The 19,368-nt window shown below is 38.8% G+C and overlaps 1 protein-coding gene across 2 annotated transcripts in view; it reads left to right on the forward strand.

Annotated features, from left to right (window-relative positions):
* Nucleotides 1-15,584, forward strand: part of ppp2r5a (protein phosphatase 2, regulatory subunit B', alpha isoform) — a 39,832-nt gene extending 24,248 nt beyond the window's left edge. Inside the window, exons 3-13 of one of the 2 annotated variants that reach the window (XR_014536882.1) lie at nt 2,386-2,487; nt 2,817-2,909; nt 6,057-6,187; nt 7,476-7,535; nt 9,851-9,959; nt 10,733-10,786; nt 11,723-11,773; nt 12,075-12,194; nt 12,359-12,486; nt 13,118-13,454; nt 13,566-14,048. Coding sequence is in view for 1 of the 2 variants with exons in the window: in XM_083562317.1 (XP_083418443.1) it covers nt 2,386-2,487; nt 2,817-2,909; nt 6,057-6,187; nt 7,476-7,535; nt 9,851-9,959; nt 10,733-10,786; nt 11,723-11,773; nt 12,075-12,194; nt 12,359-12,486; nt 13,118-13,219; nt 14,378-14,591 (1,164 nt within the window). In the remaining variant the exon portion in view is untranslated. Of the gene's footprint in view, nt 1-2,385; nt 2,488-2,816; nt 2,910-6,056; nt 6,188-7,475; nt 7,536-9,850; nt 9,960-10,732; nt 10,787-11,722; nt 11,774-12,074; nt 12,195-12,358; nt 12,487-13,117; nt 13,455-13,565; nt 14,049-14,377 lie in introns of those variants that run through there. The other variant, XM_083562317.1, reaches the window with a different exon arrangement.
* The last annotated feature ends 3,784 nt before the right edge of the window (nt 15,585-19,368 follow it).

The following is a 19,368-nucleotide window of genomic DNA, read 5'->3' on the forward strand; positions in this document are numbered from 1 at the left end:
ATTACATAAGGTGTGTAGTAGTCCTGCATTATGGCCTCATGGACAGAGGAGTTATGACTTTATTTTATGGGAAATGTCTAGGCTTACAAACAGGCAATATAAGATACACACATACAGTATCTTACAAAAGTGTGTACAACCCGCACATTTTGGCAACCATTTTATTATATCTTCTTAAGGACAATACTATAGAAACTTAGATATATTTAAGAGTAGTCAATGTGCAGCTTGTATAGCAGTACAGATTTACTGTCCTCTGAAATATAAATATCTGGCAACAAAAGTGAGTACACCCTAACTGAACATGTCAAAACGTGTCCAAAGTGTTAATATTTTGTGTGAGCTCTGTAATGACATCACAGAGCTGCTGAATGTTAGACACTTGGCACTTCTCCACCTTTAGCTTGAGGATCCCTCACAGGTGCTCAATAGGGTTCAGGTCTGGAGACATACTTAGCCACTGCATCACCTTCACCTTTAGCAAGGCAGTTGTCATCTTGGTGGTGTGTTTGAGGTTGTTTTCATCGTGGACAGTTTCTGAAGGGAGGGCATCATGTTCTGCTTTAGAACATCACAGTACATGTGGAATGCATGTTTCCCCTTAATGAACCGCAGCTCCTCAGTACCGGCAGCACTAATGCAACCCCAGACCATGATGCTACCACCACCATGTTTGTCTGTGGGCAAGACAATTTTCTTGGTACTCCTCACCAGGGAGTCACCACACATGCTGGAGACCATCTTAGTCTCATCAGACCACAGGTCATGGTTCCAGTAATTCATGCTCTTGGACAGGTTGTCTTTAGCAAACTTCTTTCAAGGATGACGGCCATGTAAACTGACTTGTTGCAGTGTGCAACCGTATGGTCTGAGCACTGACAAACGGACCTTCCATTTCTGCAACCTCTGAAGCAATGCTGCTAGCACTTAAGCGTCTGTTTTTTGCCAACTTCTGCACCTGCCACTGTACTGTAACTCAGTTTCAGGGTGTTAATGGACTTCTTATAGCCTCTTTGTGGAGAGCAACTAATCTAGTTCTTGAATCCTCTATGAGGTGCCATGTTGACCATCCAGTGTTCAGTATAAGAAAATTTTACTCAAAATTTGAACTGCTCTTATACAAGATACACAAATTTGTATGGTCCTGTCAAGCAGACAAAAACACGATGAATAGGACTGTGTGGTTTGCACGGATAAACGACGTACATCTGTTATCAGGTAGGGTGTACTCATTTTTGTTGCCAGCTATTTTGACAATAATGGCTGTACGATTTTATTTTTAAAGGACAGGAAATATATTGCCATACAAGCTGCACATTGACTAAAATATATCCAAGTTTCATTTCTATAGTATTGTCCCTTGAGAAGATACTAAAATGGATGCCGAAATGTGAGGGGTGCACTTTTTTTTTGTAAGATACTGTACTGCACATTCTGTCATTATTGTTTTACTTTATTGTGCAGGCAGGCTCTCTACAGCGTTTCCTCAGACAGCTCCATGACAGCTGTGTGAGAGATAATGAAAATGTATGAATACAGTATTTCTTTAAAACTGACCTTTCTTACCCTGTTTATATAGATGTAGAAATTATCAGGCTTAACCATGTAGCAGGGGTCACTTACTTACACACTTTCTTTCAGTAACTGCTCTATACTAATCAGGATAGCCTTTCCCAGTCACACACTGCGAGGTTGGGAATACACACTGAGCGGGATGCCAAGTCAAGTCAAGTCCTATAGCGCTTTTCACAACAGACATTGTCTCAAAACAGCTTTACAGAATCTACATTCACACAATCATTCATAAAGGGCAGTTTATTGTGCCTGCTGGCTTGTGTTCAGGAGGTGGAAGGAAACCAGTAAACCTGGGGAAACCTGGGTTTCTAAACTCCATAAGTTATATAATATCTCCCATAGTGGTGTATTTCTAGGTGTAGGAGGAAAAGGAAAAGGTGGGGCAGATGAACTAAACAGACTGATATGGTATAGTGGTACAAAGTGGTAGCTCATTGGTTAAGAAGTAGGACACTTGATTGGAGGGATGTAAGGTCGATTCCCAAAGCTAGGGCTAGGGATAACAAGGGTTTTAACTGCTCAGTAGAATAAATTAGAATTAGAGTTAGTCACTCTAAATAAAGCAAAATGTTATAAATGTAGTATATATGGTACTATAGGCTGAGCTGGTAGAAACTGACTTTTAGTTTGACTAATTTGTATCCTGATATATAGTATATTATATGTAATTTTATAGTGTTGTATTCAAATAACACAAAAAAAAAAAAAATTTTGTATTCAAATATATGCTCCAGTATAAATTACTCGAGTTCTGAAATATTTTCATGATATAATACCCAACTAACAAACGTTACCATGTCGTTTTTCTAGATCAGCACCAATTTATTTAGAACTCTGCCTCCGAGTGACAACCCTGATTTTGACCCTGAAGAAGATGAGCCCACTCTGGAGGCCTCGTGGCCACACATGCAGGTACAGCAACGCTAGAAACAAACCTCCATTGTGCATCACTGACACTACCTGTCAGACTGCAAAAATCATTTTTTAGAGTTTATATTTATACATACCACAGCAATGTCCTATAAACACCTTCAGCTACCCTGAAACAGCAGTATGAAGAGGAAAGTGGTTAAGTTTGTTCTGAGGAATTGTCCTGTGTTGTTCTCCAGCAAGTGTTAAATAGCAAGAAATCATTTATAAATAAAAACCTGCAAGAATCAGAGTGGACACAGATGATGTCATTTCCTGACCATATCTGTGATTTATTGTGTGTTTACAGTCTTTTCTTCTTTTTTCCGCAGCTGGTGTATGAGTTTTTCTTGCGTTTCTTAGAAAACCAGGATTTTCAGCCGAGCACTGCAAAACGCTACATCGATCAGAAGTTTGTGCTGCAGGTGTGTATACAAAGCCTCAAGTTATCTTGGTTGAACTAAGTGATTATGCTTTAGGACTAGTAATGTGGTGGACTTTAGTTTACTTAGAACTGGATATAATTTGAATAGTCAGTTTTGTTGTTTTGTAGACAGAATTATATAACTCTTTTGTTCAGAAAAGTAGGATTCATTTTCTAATTAAAAATAAAGTGGCCTGCTTTAGCGCTCTGACCTTGACCCTATTAAACATCTTTGGGATGAATTCGATGCCCTTCACCCTACATCAGGACTTGACTTTACTAAAAACCTTTGTGGCTGAATGACCACAAATCACCACAATCAATCTTCAAAATCTAGTGAAAAATTTAGTGCTGGCTCTTCCCAGGTCAGCGACTTCCTGCCGCAAGGCCGAGGAGTCTCCCACTTTTATGAGGCGTTGCGAGGGTCTGGCCGGAATTCCTCTTCCGCATCTGGCGTCTTTTCCTGTAGTGAGAGAGGATAGGGGAGAGATCCACCATTAGTCGGGAAACAAAGGTTCTCCACCTCACTGTCCTCCCGGCAGCCTTTTATAGGCACTGCCGCCCTTGAAGACAGCGAGGAGCCGCTACTCTAATTGAGCTCCAGCCGTGTCTCTTCATGACGCCATGCCTCCTTGTCCTCCATGTTGGGCTGCGCCGCCTCAGCAGCGTCCTTCCTATATTACATTTGCGGCATTTAGCAAACACCCTTATCCAGAGCGACGTACAAAAGTTCTTTGAGTCTCCAGCAATGAGGCAAGATTGAGACGGGGTTTATCGGTAGGAGAATGCTGAGGACGGAGCCACCATAAAGGAGGCAAAGTGGAAGGCCAAGGTTCATGGATGTGGTGAGGGAAGACATGCAGGTAGTTGTGTTGAAAGAGGCAGATATAGAGGACAGAGTGGTATGGAAACAGATAATCCGTGGTGGCGACCCCTAATGGCAGCCGCCGAAAGAAGATGTACTCTGTACATACTGTACATATTAAATGGATTCTGCACCCCAAAGGGTTAGTGTTTAGTGGAAACTTCATATATCCTGTTACAAACATTTGTTAGAAAGACCAAACTATCCAGCTGGAGTTTTGTTGCTCTCCTGAGGGATTCCCTCTGTTCATCTCAAAAGTGTATGATTCCCCTGTGAGCATGCAGGCCTGGCTCGGCCAGAGCCGAAAGCTGGAGGTGACGAGCGAGTTTCCATGATGCGAGAGCTTCCCGCCAGAGCTTTAAATAGCTCACTAATGTTTACTTGGCAGGAAGACGAGAGCGAGTGGTGCGGTCAGATAGTGAGGAAGAGAAAGACTGGTTTAGGAAGATTAGCAAAAAAAAGTGAGTGTGAAAAGGGAAAATCTTTGAAGCCCAATATTCCACATAACTGCCACAATTTTTTTTGTATAAGCTGTGACCTAAGGCTTATATTATTTACAAGAATTATTAAACAATAACTAGCAGGGATCTTGTTTAATTTGTGGTTAAGGCTCTAGGGAACTTATTGTAAATCCGTGATTGCTTGCTAATGAGGTTAATGCTGCTCGTTTTTGGCACAACCTGCAGTAACCTACACAATTTAACAAAAATTTTAAAGTATGTCGTTCAAACTTTTCTTGTTTCCATATAAAGTGAGTGGGACTTTCTGAATCTGAACACTGGTGTCACTCATGCCTCCCACAGAGCTTCATGCATTCCTGTTTAATTTGAAGTTTGCTGATTGTGTAACATGAAACACTCTGGTTTGGAGTCAGACCTTTACAGTATATTTTCTGCAGATAGTAGGCTTTTTAAATATGCACCATCGGTATATATGAGCAAAGAGGACCATGCAAAATGGTCTTTATTGTTTAACCTTTTGATTGTTTGTTCAAAGAATTTGCATAAATGCTCTGCTCTCTGGAACTACTGCATACACAACACAGTTTTAGCAAAAAAATATTATACGTATAAATGTGACAGTTATCGGCATACTTATAAGTTCATTTGAGTAAAGATATATTTAAAGAATATCACCATTGATATTTTACATTTTAGTTTTACAACACCTGGGTGATTTGATACAGAAAAATGGCAACCATGATTTCCTTGTAAATTTGAGGTAACATGACTGTCTAATTCCCTTAGTCATTTATTACAGTGGGTAAGACCAAGTAATATTGCTGAGGTTTACAAAAATGGATAGTGGCTATAGGAAAATAGTAAAGGCTTTGTAAAATGCCTATTTTCACCACCAGGGCAATAATTAAGAAATAAAAGTGTTTCTTTCTTTATTTTATTTCCACACACTGGTTTAAACCCCATAGAAAACATGTGGGGTGGACTGAAGAACAGAGTCCACCAGCAGGGATCAAGGAATTTAACTGATGAAGAGATTCTAGATGAGGAAATGGTCTCTGATCTTTTGCCATGTGTTCTCAGGCATTGTAGGGGAAGGGTTCAGCTGTTGGCGAAGGCCGGTAGTACAAAATATTGACCAAAAGGATGACAATAATTTATAGCACACATTTTACTTTTTTATTATTTTTTTATTTTTATTTTATAAAACTCTGTTGTGTTTACAATCATTTGATATCCATTAAAGTATTTTTGTGGGGTTTTTTTTTAACTAATATAAAGAAGAAATATAAATAAAGAAAAATATTCACTGTCTTCTTTACTAACCATTAAATATTAGCGGAGGGTATTGTATATACACACCTCTGTAATCTTCACATGAACAGAATGTGTAGAAAGATTCACAAATGTTACCATCTTTCTGTTGAATATGGTTACTGCATTAGCTGCCATTGTTTCCTCCTTGCAAACAGTGACCTGTAATTTACAATTAGCTGATAATAATGTGTATTTCCTCTTCCCCCTTCTTTTTACCTGTCATTTTCTCTCTCACATTTTCTTGTTTTCTTTTCCCTTGTCTATTACTTCTTGTTTTTCTTGTTCTCACTCTTTTCTTTTTATCCTTTGCCCAATATTCTATACTCGCCTCATGTCTCTTCCTCTCTCTGTATTTATGCCTTCAACCTTTTTATTATTTTCTCCCGTGTTCTGTTTGCATGCTTTAATGTCTCTCTTTTTCTTTGTGTTTCTCTCTCTCTGTCTTTCCTACCATTCTTACTCTTTTATCCCTTTATCCCCCACCTCTTTACCCCCTACTCTGCCTCAGCTGTTAGAGTTGTTTGACACTGAAGACCCCCGGGAACGAGACTTCCTGAAAACCATCCTGCATCGCATCTATGGAAAATTCTTGGGGTTGCGTGCCTTTATCCGCAAGCAAATCAACAACATTTTCTTACGGTAAAGCTACACACTAAGAAAACACATGCATGGCACATAACAATTTTACTTTATAGAGAAACGGACGCTGCACATGTAGCTAACATGGCTTGAGTTAACATGGGTGGTACCTTTTTTGAATTGAAACAAAGTTTGGCTCTGTTAGAATCAACTTATATGGTGTTTGGTTTTATTTTATAGATTCCAAACAAATTTCCAGAAGCCTTTAAAACTGGAATTAGCAAATACACAGGCCACACCTTCTTTATTAGACAATTCTTTCCTTCATAACTGTGTGAGAAAAATGAAGACAACACTACCTTCATTGGGACTGACAGATACACAGGCCACACCTCCTTCATTGGGACTGACAGATACACAGGCCACACCTCCTTCATTAGGACTGACAGATACACAGGCCACACCTCCTTGATTAGAACTGACAGACACAGAGGCCACACCTTCTCTATTAGGATTGACAGATACACAGGCCAGACCTTCTCTATTAGGACTGACAGATACACAGGTCACACCCCCTTTATTAGGACTGACAGATACACAGGCCACACCTCCTTTATTAGGACTGACAGATACACAGGCCATACCTACATTATTGGGACTGACAGATACACAGGCCACACCTCCTTCATTGGAACTGACAGATACACAGGCCACACCTCCTTAGTAATTAAAACTGACAGATATACAGGCCACACCTTCTTTATTAAGACTGACAGATACACAGGCCACGGGGGGGGCTGAGAGTGAGAGAAAGAGAGAGAGTGAGAGAGTGAGAGAGTGAGAGAGTGAGAGAGTGTGAGAGAGAGAGAGAGAGAGAGAGAGAGAGAGAGAGAGAGAGAGAGAGAGAGAGAGAGATGAGTATATCCTGCAGGTGTGTGTGTGTGTGTGTGTGTGTGTGTGTGTGTGTGTGTGTGTGTGTTCTTGGATGTGTCCACTCTGACCATCTGTTGCATTGTTTAAAATAGAAATTTGTGTTGGAGTGTTCCAGCATTGTAAGTGTGCACAGTAAGGTACTCATTCACCCCTTAGACCAAAATAGATCATCAGAATGATGAAGCCCTGTTTATTTATTTCCATCATGCTGATGCTCCTCTACCTTCACTAACTGTGCACATTCAGTTCTTTCTCATTGCAACAGCCATTTTAATTTTTTATTTTGGCCCTTGATGCTTTGACCTCTACATGAAACAGACTGTGATCAACGAGTATAAAAGATTCCTGATGTTCTCCACTATATATTATAAATGATGTATGTTAGAGCTAAGAGTTTTTATTTTTATTTACTCAGGTTCATCTATGAGACCGAGCATTTTAATGGAGTAGCTGAACTTCTGGAGATCCTGGGCAGGTCAGTTCATGCTCAAAGTTTTAGCAAGAATAAACACAATTTTTAGGCATGTGTTGTTGAGGTCTAATTATGGCATACATCAGTATCCAACACACAATCTGGTGTTTTATAATTAATATTTTTTCTTCTGTATTATATTGTATTTAATATAGCTATTTAAAAAATTTAATAATAATACATCAGAGCATTCTATAAAATCATAAAGGGCAAGATTGATGTACGGTGACTTTCCAACATCTTATTCATCATAGAATTAATGTTGTTTTGTCCACAAATTTCTGTCTAAATAGTAAGTGTATAGTGATTTTCTTTTTTTAGTACCGTTAATTTTATACATCATATACTATCACTATATAAAGGATCATGGAATCTTTGTCGACCTATTGCCCTCTGACCTGTTCCACGTTTCAGTAAATGCTGGCTTTGTGTTATTTTTGGCTGAAGACTTCCCTGAGGATCTAAACCCACGTGGTTCTTTGTTCACTTTGTGTTCATTACTTCCTGAAAAAAGAAAAGTTTCAGACAAAACATGTTCTCTTTAGTCACATTGCAGTCGATTTTAAAGCACACTTTTACAGTACAGTGTTGATTTGTATCCCTGTTACTGTTTTAACAGACATAACAGTGCTGGATGCATCAAAAGATTGCACTGATGAATCATTTATTATTTCAGCTTTATTTAATAATAAATGATGTTTTTTTTTTTAATAATTAATGTTTAATTTAGTATGAAACAGCAGCCATGGTGAGTACAGTATGAAATGCTGTAAATTGCTGGCACTTTATTAGGTATATCAACCTTTCAGTTTTGCCCCACTGAAATGGAGATCGTAATAAAAAATTATAATTTTTTTTAAGGTTGTGTTTACACTTGCCATTTCTCTCCAACAGACAGTACACATTTTAGATTTAATCCTATAGCAGGAGGAACGTGGCTAACAAGGTCGTCAATGTGTCCTTCACTTTGTCGTCCTTTAATTCACTCTGTGTCTAAAATGTTTTTTTTTGTTTTACTTATAGAGAAGCTTTAAATGTTGTTACCTTAAAGTAAAATAAAATATAAAATAATAAAAAATGCACTTTTTAGTCAGCAAATGTAAGGAAATTTGCAAGAAATGTCAGTAAATGAAAATAAATAACAACCAGCCCAATTTTGTGATTAGGTTGTGCTGCAGCTTGATTGTTCTTTCTTTAAAGCTACAGTAAAGACAATCAACAGCAGCGATAAACAAGTAACGATTGTAGCTTAATTACAGGTTATAGTAAAAAAAATGCCGCTGATGTTCTTTTTACTTAGAAGAGACCCTTCCAAACAAAGCATACTGTACTTATTCAGGCTTTTTCTTAATTGTACCATCATGAACTTTAAAGTAAATGAAGTCTGCAGAGTCTGTGATGGAACTCCTGTTTTTTTTGCAGCTTCTCTGATGATCTGGGGAGAATTTGCTGGGATGTCCACTCTTGGGAAGATTGGCAGCGCTCTTTGCTGTTTTCCATTACTACCGCACTGTAGAATGATAGGCTTTAACTTGTTTGGAAATGGCCTTATAACCCTTTCTGATTGATGGGCAGCAACAACTTGAAAAGATCACTGCAGATGTCTTTTCTCTTTGGTGTTGTGTTAACACACAACCGAATGCTGCAGACCAGCAAACTGCTATAATAATTTGGACTTGTATAGAAGTGGACACACTAGCTAAATATTAGTTAATCTGTGGTATTTGATTAGCAACACCTAGCTGCTACTTAGCCTCTAAAATCGTATGGAAGTTTTAAAAAAAATTTTGGATTGAATTTTACATAAATTAATAATGACAGTGTAATATGCCACGTGTTGCACCTGAGGTTGTAAAGGTAGCAAATAGCTGATAGTTTAAAAAAATTAATAAAATTATGTATTAGCTTTGAGAGAAACCTGCACCATGGAACAAATCTGCATTACACTCAACCCCCTATAATTCACGGTTTGGAAAATATCCTGGTTCTCATTGGGAATTTAACCAACAGCAAGTTGTGGACCGAATGTTCATGAACGTTAGGAATAACTGTTTTCACTAAGAAATTTCATAACATTTTTTAAAACACACTATTGTTTTGAAGTGACATAATGTTTAGATGATTTCACTATGGTACCATATGGGCTGCGGGGGTAAGACCAAAATTCGTGCATTTTCGGAACTAGCGGAGGGTCTTAGAACGCAACCCCCGCGAGTTCCGGGGGACCACAGTAGTCTCAATAAAAATGCTTTTTCCTGACAAGCTTCAAAGCCCTAATAGAAAGTAAATGTGTGTATTCACTATTTTTTTTCTTGCAGCATCATCAATGGATTTGCGTTGCCTCTGAAGGCTGAACACAGGCAGTTTCTGATGAAGGTGCTCATTCCGATGCACACTGTCAAAACCCTAGCGCTCTTTCACGCACAGGTACAGTGCAATGCAAGTGCAGAAAATTATATTTACACACACAATATATAAAGCAGCTTACTTTCTATATTTGTTACCATAATTATAGTTAGTGCTGTCCAGTTACATTATTTAGACATGCATTTTTTTTCACTATTTAGACTTTAAGTTGTGCAATACATATTTAGAAAAAGCATCAGCAGGATTGACTGGACTGACTGAGTCACTGTTACTGGACAGCTTTTTTTTCCTCAGACATGCTGTTCTGGTTTATAAATACAGATGATTTGAATTGTTCTATCTTTAGCTCTATTTCTTTCCTTCCTGTGCTGATGGGACAACAGCAACACTCAGTGGTACATTTAGTGGTATTTTATGAAAATTTTGGATCAGATGATGCCCTATGGTGTGGATTCAACATCCTAGAAACAGTTGATTGTATAGCTACACAGGTTTGGTTCCACAGCCCAGGTATCAAATCATTCCTGAGTAGATATTTAAATAAAGATATGTTCCAGTTCCTGAGTGGTGCCATGTCTTGTTATAATGAGATACGTTTACATACTGACGAGGCCACAGTTGTCTGTGGCCTGAGAATTTTACATGAGCATAATTTATCGCCTAAAATAACGCTAGACAATCATAACCATCTTTTATCTCATGTAAGGAAGCACATGGTTGTTTTCATCCTCCCTGGTTGTTAAATCTTGTGTGATACAGGAAAGGTAGCTAGAGGGTATCTAAAATGCAAAAAAATGTTCTTATGTTGTGGTGTGTTCTTTATTCTTTTCCAGTTGGCATACTGCGTGGTTCAGTTCTTGGAAAAGGACCCCACTCTTACAGAGCCGGTATGACATGACCTCCTACAGATCTGTACTGATTGTGTTTCTTCCCTCCTGCTCCTGCATTTTAATACCATGTAGCATTTTAGCCAATTTTTATATTAGTACTCGTTCCATCAAGCCGAAGATCATTCAATCATTAGCTGTCCAGTTCTGATTCCTGATTTTTTGTTGACAAGCGTACGACCTGATGTGATCGTATACTGCTGTAGCCCATCTGCCTCAGCATGTTGTAACATCCGCATTTTGAGATGCTTTTAAGTTTAGTGTGGTTGTTAAGAGTGATTATTGTTTTTTTTAACAGAATTGTTTGCTATAAGGATGATGGTTTTGAAATGTAAAGACTCATATGGGTGAAAATCTTAGGAGCTAAGCAGTTCTGGGGGAGAGAAACAGTACAGGAAAAGAAAATAACACAAGAGAAAAGCAGCATCATTAATATTTCCTATGCAAGCTACAGATATAGATGGCACAGATATGCATTAGAGCAGCGGTCCCCAACCTTTTTTTTGTGCCACGGATGTAGGACAATATTTTCACGGATCGGCTTTTAAGATGTGGCGGATAAATACAACAAAATAAAATGATATGACCGGCATAAAAACTGGTCTGTGGCCCAGGGGTTGGGGGGCCACTGCATTAGAGCATACAGTACCTTCAGGTTGGTTCCTCCAGATCTCTTTGTCTATGATTAATAACAGGTTTGTAAAATTATTTAGAAAATCTAAGTAAAAATTTATGTTATGTAAAATATGTATTAAAGGTGCACTATATTCTCTAGAGGAGTAGAGCTGGGACACATATAGAGATTGTAGTTTTATTGCGCCAAATGTGGGAACACTGTAATCAGAGGATACGCATCTTCCCCATGCATTCACATGGTTTATATTTAACATGACACTGTGACCATCACTGCATTCAGGCTTGCTTGTGTTGATGCAGGTGATCCGGGGACTTCTGAAATTCTGGCCCAAGACCTGCAGCCAGAAAGAGGTAAGACTGAAAACCTCATTATGTCCTCTGTGCAGGTGAAAAAACAGACATTATTCCTTGGTCGTTTGGTTTTGTGTCTTTCAGTGGACTGTGAATTCCTTAAATGCAGTGAAAGTTTCGCTTTTGCGTGTAAACCGACATTAAAATGCTAGGAAAAGGAGCAATATATTCCAAATCAGGAAAGATTATGATTCTTCATTCTTCACATTGTAGAACATATTCGGTTTTTGCAGTGTGAAGGGCCTTTTTCTAAGCCTCTTAAGAAACGCTGTGCTGTTCTCTGCTCGTATGTGTACTGTAGGTCATGTTCCTGGGTGAAATCGAGGAGATTCTGGACGTCATCGAGCCGACACAGTTTAAGAAGATTCAGGAACTGCTATTTAAACAGATCTCCAAGTGTGTCACGAGTCCTCATTTTCAGGTGAAAAACGATCCCAAAATGATCCCATCTATAGTCCATTTGTTGTTCTTGCTCTTGTCACTTTCTGAGCAGTAGAAATGTCAGCAGGCCAGAAATCGAATCTTCTAACCTTAGATTGACTCTAACATTGAAGTGATCCATTTTGTGAATTTTCTGTCACTCAGGTAGCAGAACGATCACTGTACTTTTGGAACAACGAGTATATTTTGAGTCTGATTGAGGAGAACATAGACAAGATCCTTCCCATCATGTTCAACAGCCTGTACCGCATCTCAAAAGAGCACTGGAACCAGTAAGTGCTGTTTAATGACATATAGCATGCTAGCAGAAGTTTGGAGCGTGTGTAATAAATAGAAGGTAGTGATCAGGGTTCGTTATATATGAGCAGCAAATATATTATTGCTATACAGCTCCAGGGACCATGTTTCGGCCCTGAGCTCAGGTCCCCTCTCTCTGCACAGTTTCTTTGCATTGCATTCCTCCAGCTTTTCAGTTTTTTTCCCCCATTTCCCAGAAAGATTGTGGTATGTGTACCAGCTATGATATACTAGGTGTAAATGAGTGTGTATGTGAATAGCAACCTGTAATGGACTGGTGTCCTATCTCGATTGTTTTCCCACTTTATTCCCAGTGTTCCTGGGGTAAGCTCCAGATTCACTGCATCCCTGATCATGATAAAACAGGGTCCGGACAGTGATTGAGCTCCAGGACAGCAGGAAAGACAGTGTTATTCCACATAAATCCACAAGAGTGCGCTCTGAATCTGCAAAGCATTTAAAGCTGAGATTAAAATTAGTTTAAAATTAAATTGCATATGAGTAGTTATGTACAGTAGTGTGATATTTATGAAGTGGTCTGTTGTTGGGTTTTTTTCTGACCACGCACCTATATTTTTTTATTTTTATTTCCCGTTTCCCCTGCAGAACGATTGTAGCACTGGTGTACAATGTATTGAAAACGCTGATGGAGATGAACAGCAAACTGTTTGATGAGCTCACAGCCTCGTACAAAGCCGACAGACAACGGTGAGTGCGTGGGAGATGACCGGACTTTTTATTTCACAGATTAAAGGAGTTTATCTGGACTAATGTATATGCTGGGAATGGAAAAGTAATTAGAAATTATACTTAATTCAAAGTTTAGATTTTATGGAATATTCTCAAATCTAAAGGGAAGGAATCCATCTCAAATGTTCTCAAGACAGAGTAAAAAACATTGGGAATACACTAAATAATTCTTAAATATACACAGTATTGACAGGTATTGGGTCACCTGGTCTTTAGTATGGTATGTGCTTTTTTGCACATCGCATTCACAGTCCCAATTTGCTCTTATGATTTCCTTCACTCTTCTAAGAAGATGTTCCTCTAGATTTTTGGAGTGTGCTTGTGGTCATTTGTGTTCATCAGCCACAAGGGTGTTAGTAAAGTCAGGTACTGATGTAGGTGGGGAGGCCTTGGGTGCAGTCAGTGTTCAAGTGAACACAAAATTGTATTATACTGCATCCTATAGAGTTGTGTGCCTCCAGCTTTGTGGTAACAGTTTGAAGAAGAACCACATATGGGAAAAGGTCAGGTGTCCTGATACTTTTGGCAATATAGTGTAGTTAGTTTGCTCAGAATTCTAGGAACTGGCAGTATTTCAAGTATTGAAAGTCATGTGAAAAACAAACTGTCTTGTCCATGCTACATCGAACAGTGTGGAGTAATACAATTAATGGACTCCCAAAACTACAGTAACATAGGCATGTGACATATCAAAGCACTCAGCTCAGTGGGGGCAGTTGCATGCTGCATATTATAGTGAAGTCACAAGCTCATTGACCACCGGAATGTGCAGAGACTAAAAAATACATCTACATAGACATGAGGGTGAAAATCCTTTGCTGAGTGGGGACAGTAATGTAGCCACCTGGCGTCACATACTCATTAACCATTCAATTAATGCAAATACAAAACATAGACATGACCTATCAAAACACTCTTTTGACCAAAAATTGCTTTGTGTGCTTTGTAGTAAAAGTGTAACTTTACATTTTCTGAAGAAACCATTTCTTCTCAGACACAAAGTATAATTTTCACACTTGCCCAAGACCTCAGCCGTTCCTCCTAATGTAAATGTGGGTTGAGATTATGATCGGTGAACTGGCACCGTGTTATAGTTCTCACATTTTCCATCCTTAGAGAGAAGAAGAAGGAGCAGGAGCGAGAGGAGCTGTGGAAGAGGTTAGACGAGCTAAAGATCTCCAAAAGCCAGAACAACAGCCACGGTCTTCTAAACTCCGAGAACAGCATCAATAATAACAACAACCAATCAGAGGAGCCGAACAGCTCAAACATGACCGCTACAGACAGCGTTAACACACACGTACACAACACTGACCTCTGTGCCAAATGACACAGGACCAGCTGTGGGATTGAAACCAGCAGCACGTCTCAGAGATGTGGACGATTCAACAGAAAATGTGCTTTATAGATCTACATAGACCAACTTTATCTATTAAAAAAAAAAAAAAAGAAATATTTTAGGTATGTAAGTCTATTTTTGGATGTTAAGTGCAGTCACGTTATTTCGTATATTCACTCAAAGATAGACGTGTGCCGTCAAACACTGTAATGGTGGCTATTCCTGCGTTCCTTTGCGGAGCTGGCAGGTTTTGAGCGGTGTACTTGCTCAAAGATAAATCCTGTTTTATACAGGATTCGGCAGCATTAGGATGTTTTCTAAAGCTTCACCGTTTAAAACAGAATGCACACTTTATTTTTTCTTTTTCTCCACAATTCTGTTCATCATCAATTAGAGATTAGGGAATCATAAGAATGCAGTATTGGGAGATGTGCAAGAGTATGTTCTTAATGTTGCACTGGATTTCTGTCGAGTGTGCATGCTGGTATGTACACATGGGCCTAAAAAAGAGAAACCGAATCAACAGTATAATGAGAATTTTAATGAAATGATCCATCAGTGTCAGTTGTGTGGGGTATGGATAATGCAGTTCAATTAAAAAAATATCCCATCAACATCCTCACTTTGCATCCATGTAGTTTCGATATGGTTTGTTTTATGGGGCGCAGATTAATGAGGTCGATTCGTATTGATGTTTATTGTATTTCGATTTTTGTGTTATACTCATGCCGGGTGTTTTCTTGAACCAAACGTTTTAAAGGAGCGGTTTATATTTTTTACGAGTTGTCTTCGAAATCGCAAAGAAAAAGTAAGTGAAATAAAGCCGCCTCCTTTCCCACAATTAACTTTCATCAACCCTATTCCTCTCTTGTTACAAGTACAAATGTTTTATTGGTTGTTGGGTTTTTTTGCGGGGGGGGGTCAGAAGAGAAGAGTGGATAATTTTCCTCCTAGGAACATTTAAATAAAAACCTAAAACAATGAGCATTGGGTCGAAATTATTTACTGTCAATTACAGTGACACGATCCAGTCCTGCTTTCTGTCAGGCATAAACTGTGTTGAAGTTCATTTGTTGAGTAAAGAATAAACCCCCTGGGTCATGCTGTTGTAGTGAAATAATAAATAACATGATTGAGTGATGCCACAATTGTTTTCTATAACAGGATATTTTTTTGATTCCTTTTACACCACCACATTTTGCCAACGCTCTCTTTTTTTTTTTGGCATTAAATATCATCATCTTGATCATAGTGCTGTTGTATCCAGAGATCGAGTTACTGTTCTGTGTGGAGTTTCACATGTTTTCAAAATTTCTTCGTTTTCTTCCTGATTCTCCAGTTTCCCTCCACCCCTCTAACATATGCTAGTCGGTTGGGCTGGTGTGCATGGAACAGACTCTAGTATACTATCTGGTGTATTCCAACCTCACCCCCAGTGAGCTCTGGGTCCACTTCGAACCTGACCGAGATCAATGAATCATATATAAAATCAAAGTCATATATTTATAAATGTATAAAGCATGGCATTCTTTTAGATTTATGATGGAGACACATTTTTAAAAAAGTAAGTTTAATACTGAGTATTTGCAGCTAAACAAACTTTCTTTTAAAAATTAGACATTTGTGTTAAAGTCTCATTTATATTTTAAACACATACAATAAATCCATTTGAAGCAAAACTAAAATTTTAAGGCACAGTCATATGAAAACACATTTCTGTAAACATACAGGACTAATGCCTGTATAAACACGTAGACTAAACATACACTGATGAGGTATAGCATTATGAGTGGTGAAGTAAATAACACTGATTGTCTTTCCATCATGGCACCTGTTAGTGTTTGAGATATTAGGCAGCAAGTAAACATTTTGTCCTCAAAGTTGACATGTTAGAAGCAGGAAAAATGGGCAAGTGTAAGGATTTGCGTGAGTTTGACAAGAGCCAAATTGTGATGTCTAGACGACTGGGTCAGAGCATCTCCAAAACTGCAGCTCTTGTGGAATGTTCCTGGTCTACAGTGGTCAGTATCTATCAAAAGTGCTCCAAGGAAGGAACAGTGGTGAACCGGCGAGAGGGTCATGAGAGGTCAAAGGTCATTGATGCAAGTGTGGAGCGAAGGCTTACCCGTTTTAGCAGCAGAATGGGAACCAACACAATATTAGACAGGTGGTCATAATATTATGTCTTCTTCTTCTATCGGCTTTTTCCATTAAAGGTCGCCACAGCAGATCATCTGTCTTCATACCCCTCTGTCCTCTACATCTGCCTCTTTCAACCCAACTACCTGCATGTCCTCCCTCACCACATCCCCTCACTCTTTTCCTCCTTCCTGGTGGCCGCATCCTCAGCATTCTCCTACTGATATACCCCATGTCCTTCCTCTGCACATGTCCAAACCATCTCAATCGCGCCTCCCTCACCTTGTCTCCAAAACATCCTACATGCGCTGTCCCTCTAATAAACTCATTTCTAATCCTGTCCATCCTCATCACTCCCAATAAATATTATGTGTAATCAGTGTATTTACAATTAGTAGTCAGTCATAAGCATTAATCTGAAATCAGAAATGAACTTATAGTGTGGACGTAAAAAAGATAATCAGCATTGCTGAAATGTTTAAAACAGGATGGCCTACTTCATAACAATTGTTAAATATTGTTTTGAACAATCGGAATTGATGCACATAAATAAAAAAATTAAAAACTCTTTCTGAATTTAGTCCATTCCTTTAAAATCCTTCCTGATTTTAAATAAAAAAACACAATGTGCCCACAAACGAACAGAGAAATCAGACATACAATTAAAACCTCCTACCTAATATTGTGTAGGTCTTGTGCCAGCCAAAGCAGCTCTGACTCCCCAAGACTCCTGAAGGTGTGCTGTGGTATCTGGCACCAAGAATTTAGTAGCAGATCCTTAAAACCCTGTACATTGTTTGGTGGCTCCTCCATGGATCAGTCTTGTTTGATAACCCACAGATGCTCCTTCGGATTGAGATGGGAGAATTTTGAGGCCACACATTGAACTCTTTGTCATGTTACTCAACCTTTTCCTGAACAATTCCTGCATTGTGGTAGGATGCATTATACAGCTGAAAAAGGCCATGCTTTTAGGGAATAGTGGTACCATGAAGGGGTGTATTTAGTCTACAGTCATGTTTAGGTAGGTGGTGTTTGTCAAACAACATCTACATGCATGCTAGAACCCAATGCCTCTTAGCAAAACATTTCCCTGAGCATCACACTGCATCTACAAGCTAGCCTTCTTCCTGTACATCCTGGTGCCACTTCTTTCTCTGGTAAACAATACACACACACACAAAGACACACTTACACAGCTATATGATGTAAATGCCCATTGTAGGCATTTTAGGTGGTGTATTGGGCACTCAGCATGAGCTCTCTGAATAATCTGGAGCTACACAGATCCATATTCAGGAAGCTGTGATGCACTGTGTTCTGACACCAAGGGCCAGCATGACCTTTTCAGCCAGTTTTTCTACAGTAGCTCTGTGGGTTTGGAGACGGATAGCATTCTATCTGACTAAACCACATGCCGTCTAGTATATCTCTTCTCTTCTGTCTGTGGTTTCAATGTTATAGCATTGAATCAGAGTATTCAATGTGATTCATCATGGTAACTGATACAATTCTATGTTGTGTGAGATAAAGTATAACACGTGTCATGAATCTAGGTCAAATAAACACCCATATTTCAGTACTTTAGATAACATGGTCCATTGATTAATTTCAGTCCCCTGGAAGAAGAACCTATAAGTGTCAAATTTAAGTCAAGTGTTCCCATGCATTTCCTTTCTTGACTTCAGATTTTTCTCACAAACCAGTGTGAAACTTGTGCATTGTGGATGCACCCCGTGTGTACTTTCACCTTAAGACAACAGTGATCGTTAAAGTTCATCAGGTTGGGCATTTTCTCACTATGGGTGTATTCCAATGGTGTTTTGGAAACGCCCTTGTGAACTTCCTTTCTCTTTACCCCAGTTACAGGAGTGAGTACATGTCACTGTGGACTAGAGGAACCGACGCTACCCAGAATGCTTTGCAATATTTTTTCCTTTATTTTGTTTGTGTGTGTGTGTGTGTGTGTGTGTGTGTGTGTGTGTGTGTGTGTGTGTGTGTGTGTGTGTGTGTGTGTGTGTGTGTGTGTGTGTAAATAGAAACAACAATATTGCTTAGCTATGAAATTTGATTGTGTGTTTTAGAAGTGTGTTTGTGTTTGTATTACTCTAAATCTGTATATGATGATAAACAGGGTTGGATGAAGTACACAAACCATGTACTTGAGTTAAAGTAGAGATACGTAATATATGTCAAATATGACTTTAGTAAAAGTGCTTCCTTTAAACTTTTACTTGAGTAAAAGTACAAAAGTATTTGCCTTCATATGTACTTGAGCATTGAAAATACTATGAATTATTATGGCGAAATTGTTCCTATTATCATTTATATCACAAGACTCTTTGCTAATCAACTCAGTTTATGTAAAAAAGACTCTAATGTTACTCTTTGCATACCAATGAGTAATGAGTCAAACACTGATTGATATCTATTCAAATGATCATGAGCCCAAAACCTTCTTTTCAACTACTTCAGAATAATTATTCAAATAAGGCCACGGGAGTTGTGGCAAGTCAGAGTCAGTAGTTTCTCCCATTATTTATTCCTTTCCAAATGTTCTGCTTGCTGGTGAACTGGCGCTGAACTGTACGTTGGAGGAAAGTAGATACACCAAGCGGTAATCAAAACA

The sequence above is a fragment of the Silurus aristotelis genome, assembly GCF_946808225.1.
Source record: "Silurus aristotelis genome assembly, chromosome: 15".
Lineage (NCBI taxonomy): Eukaryota > Metazoa > Chordata > Actinopteri > Siluriformes > Siluridae > Silurus > Silurus aristotelis.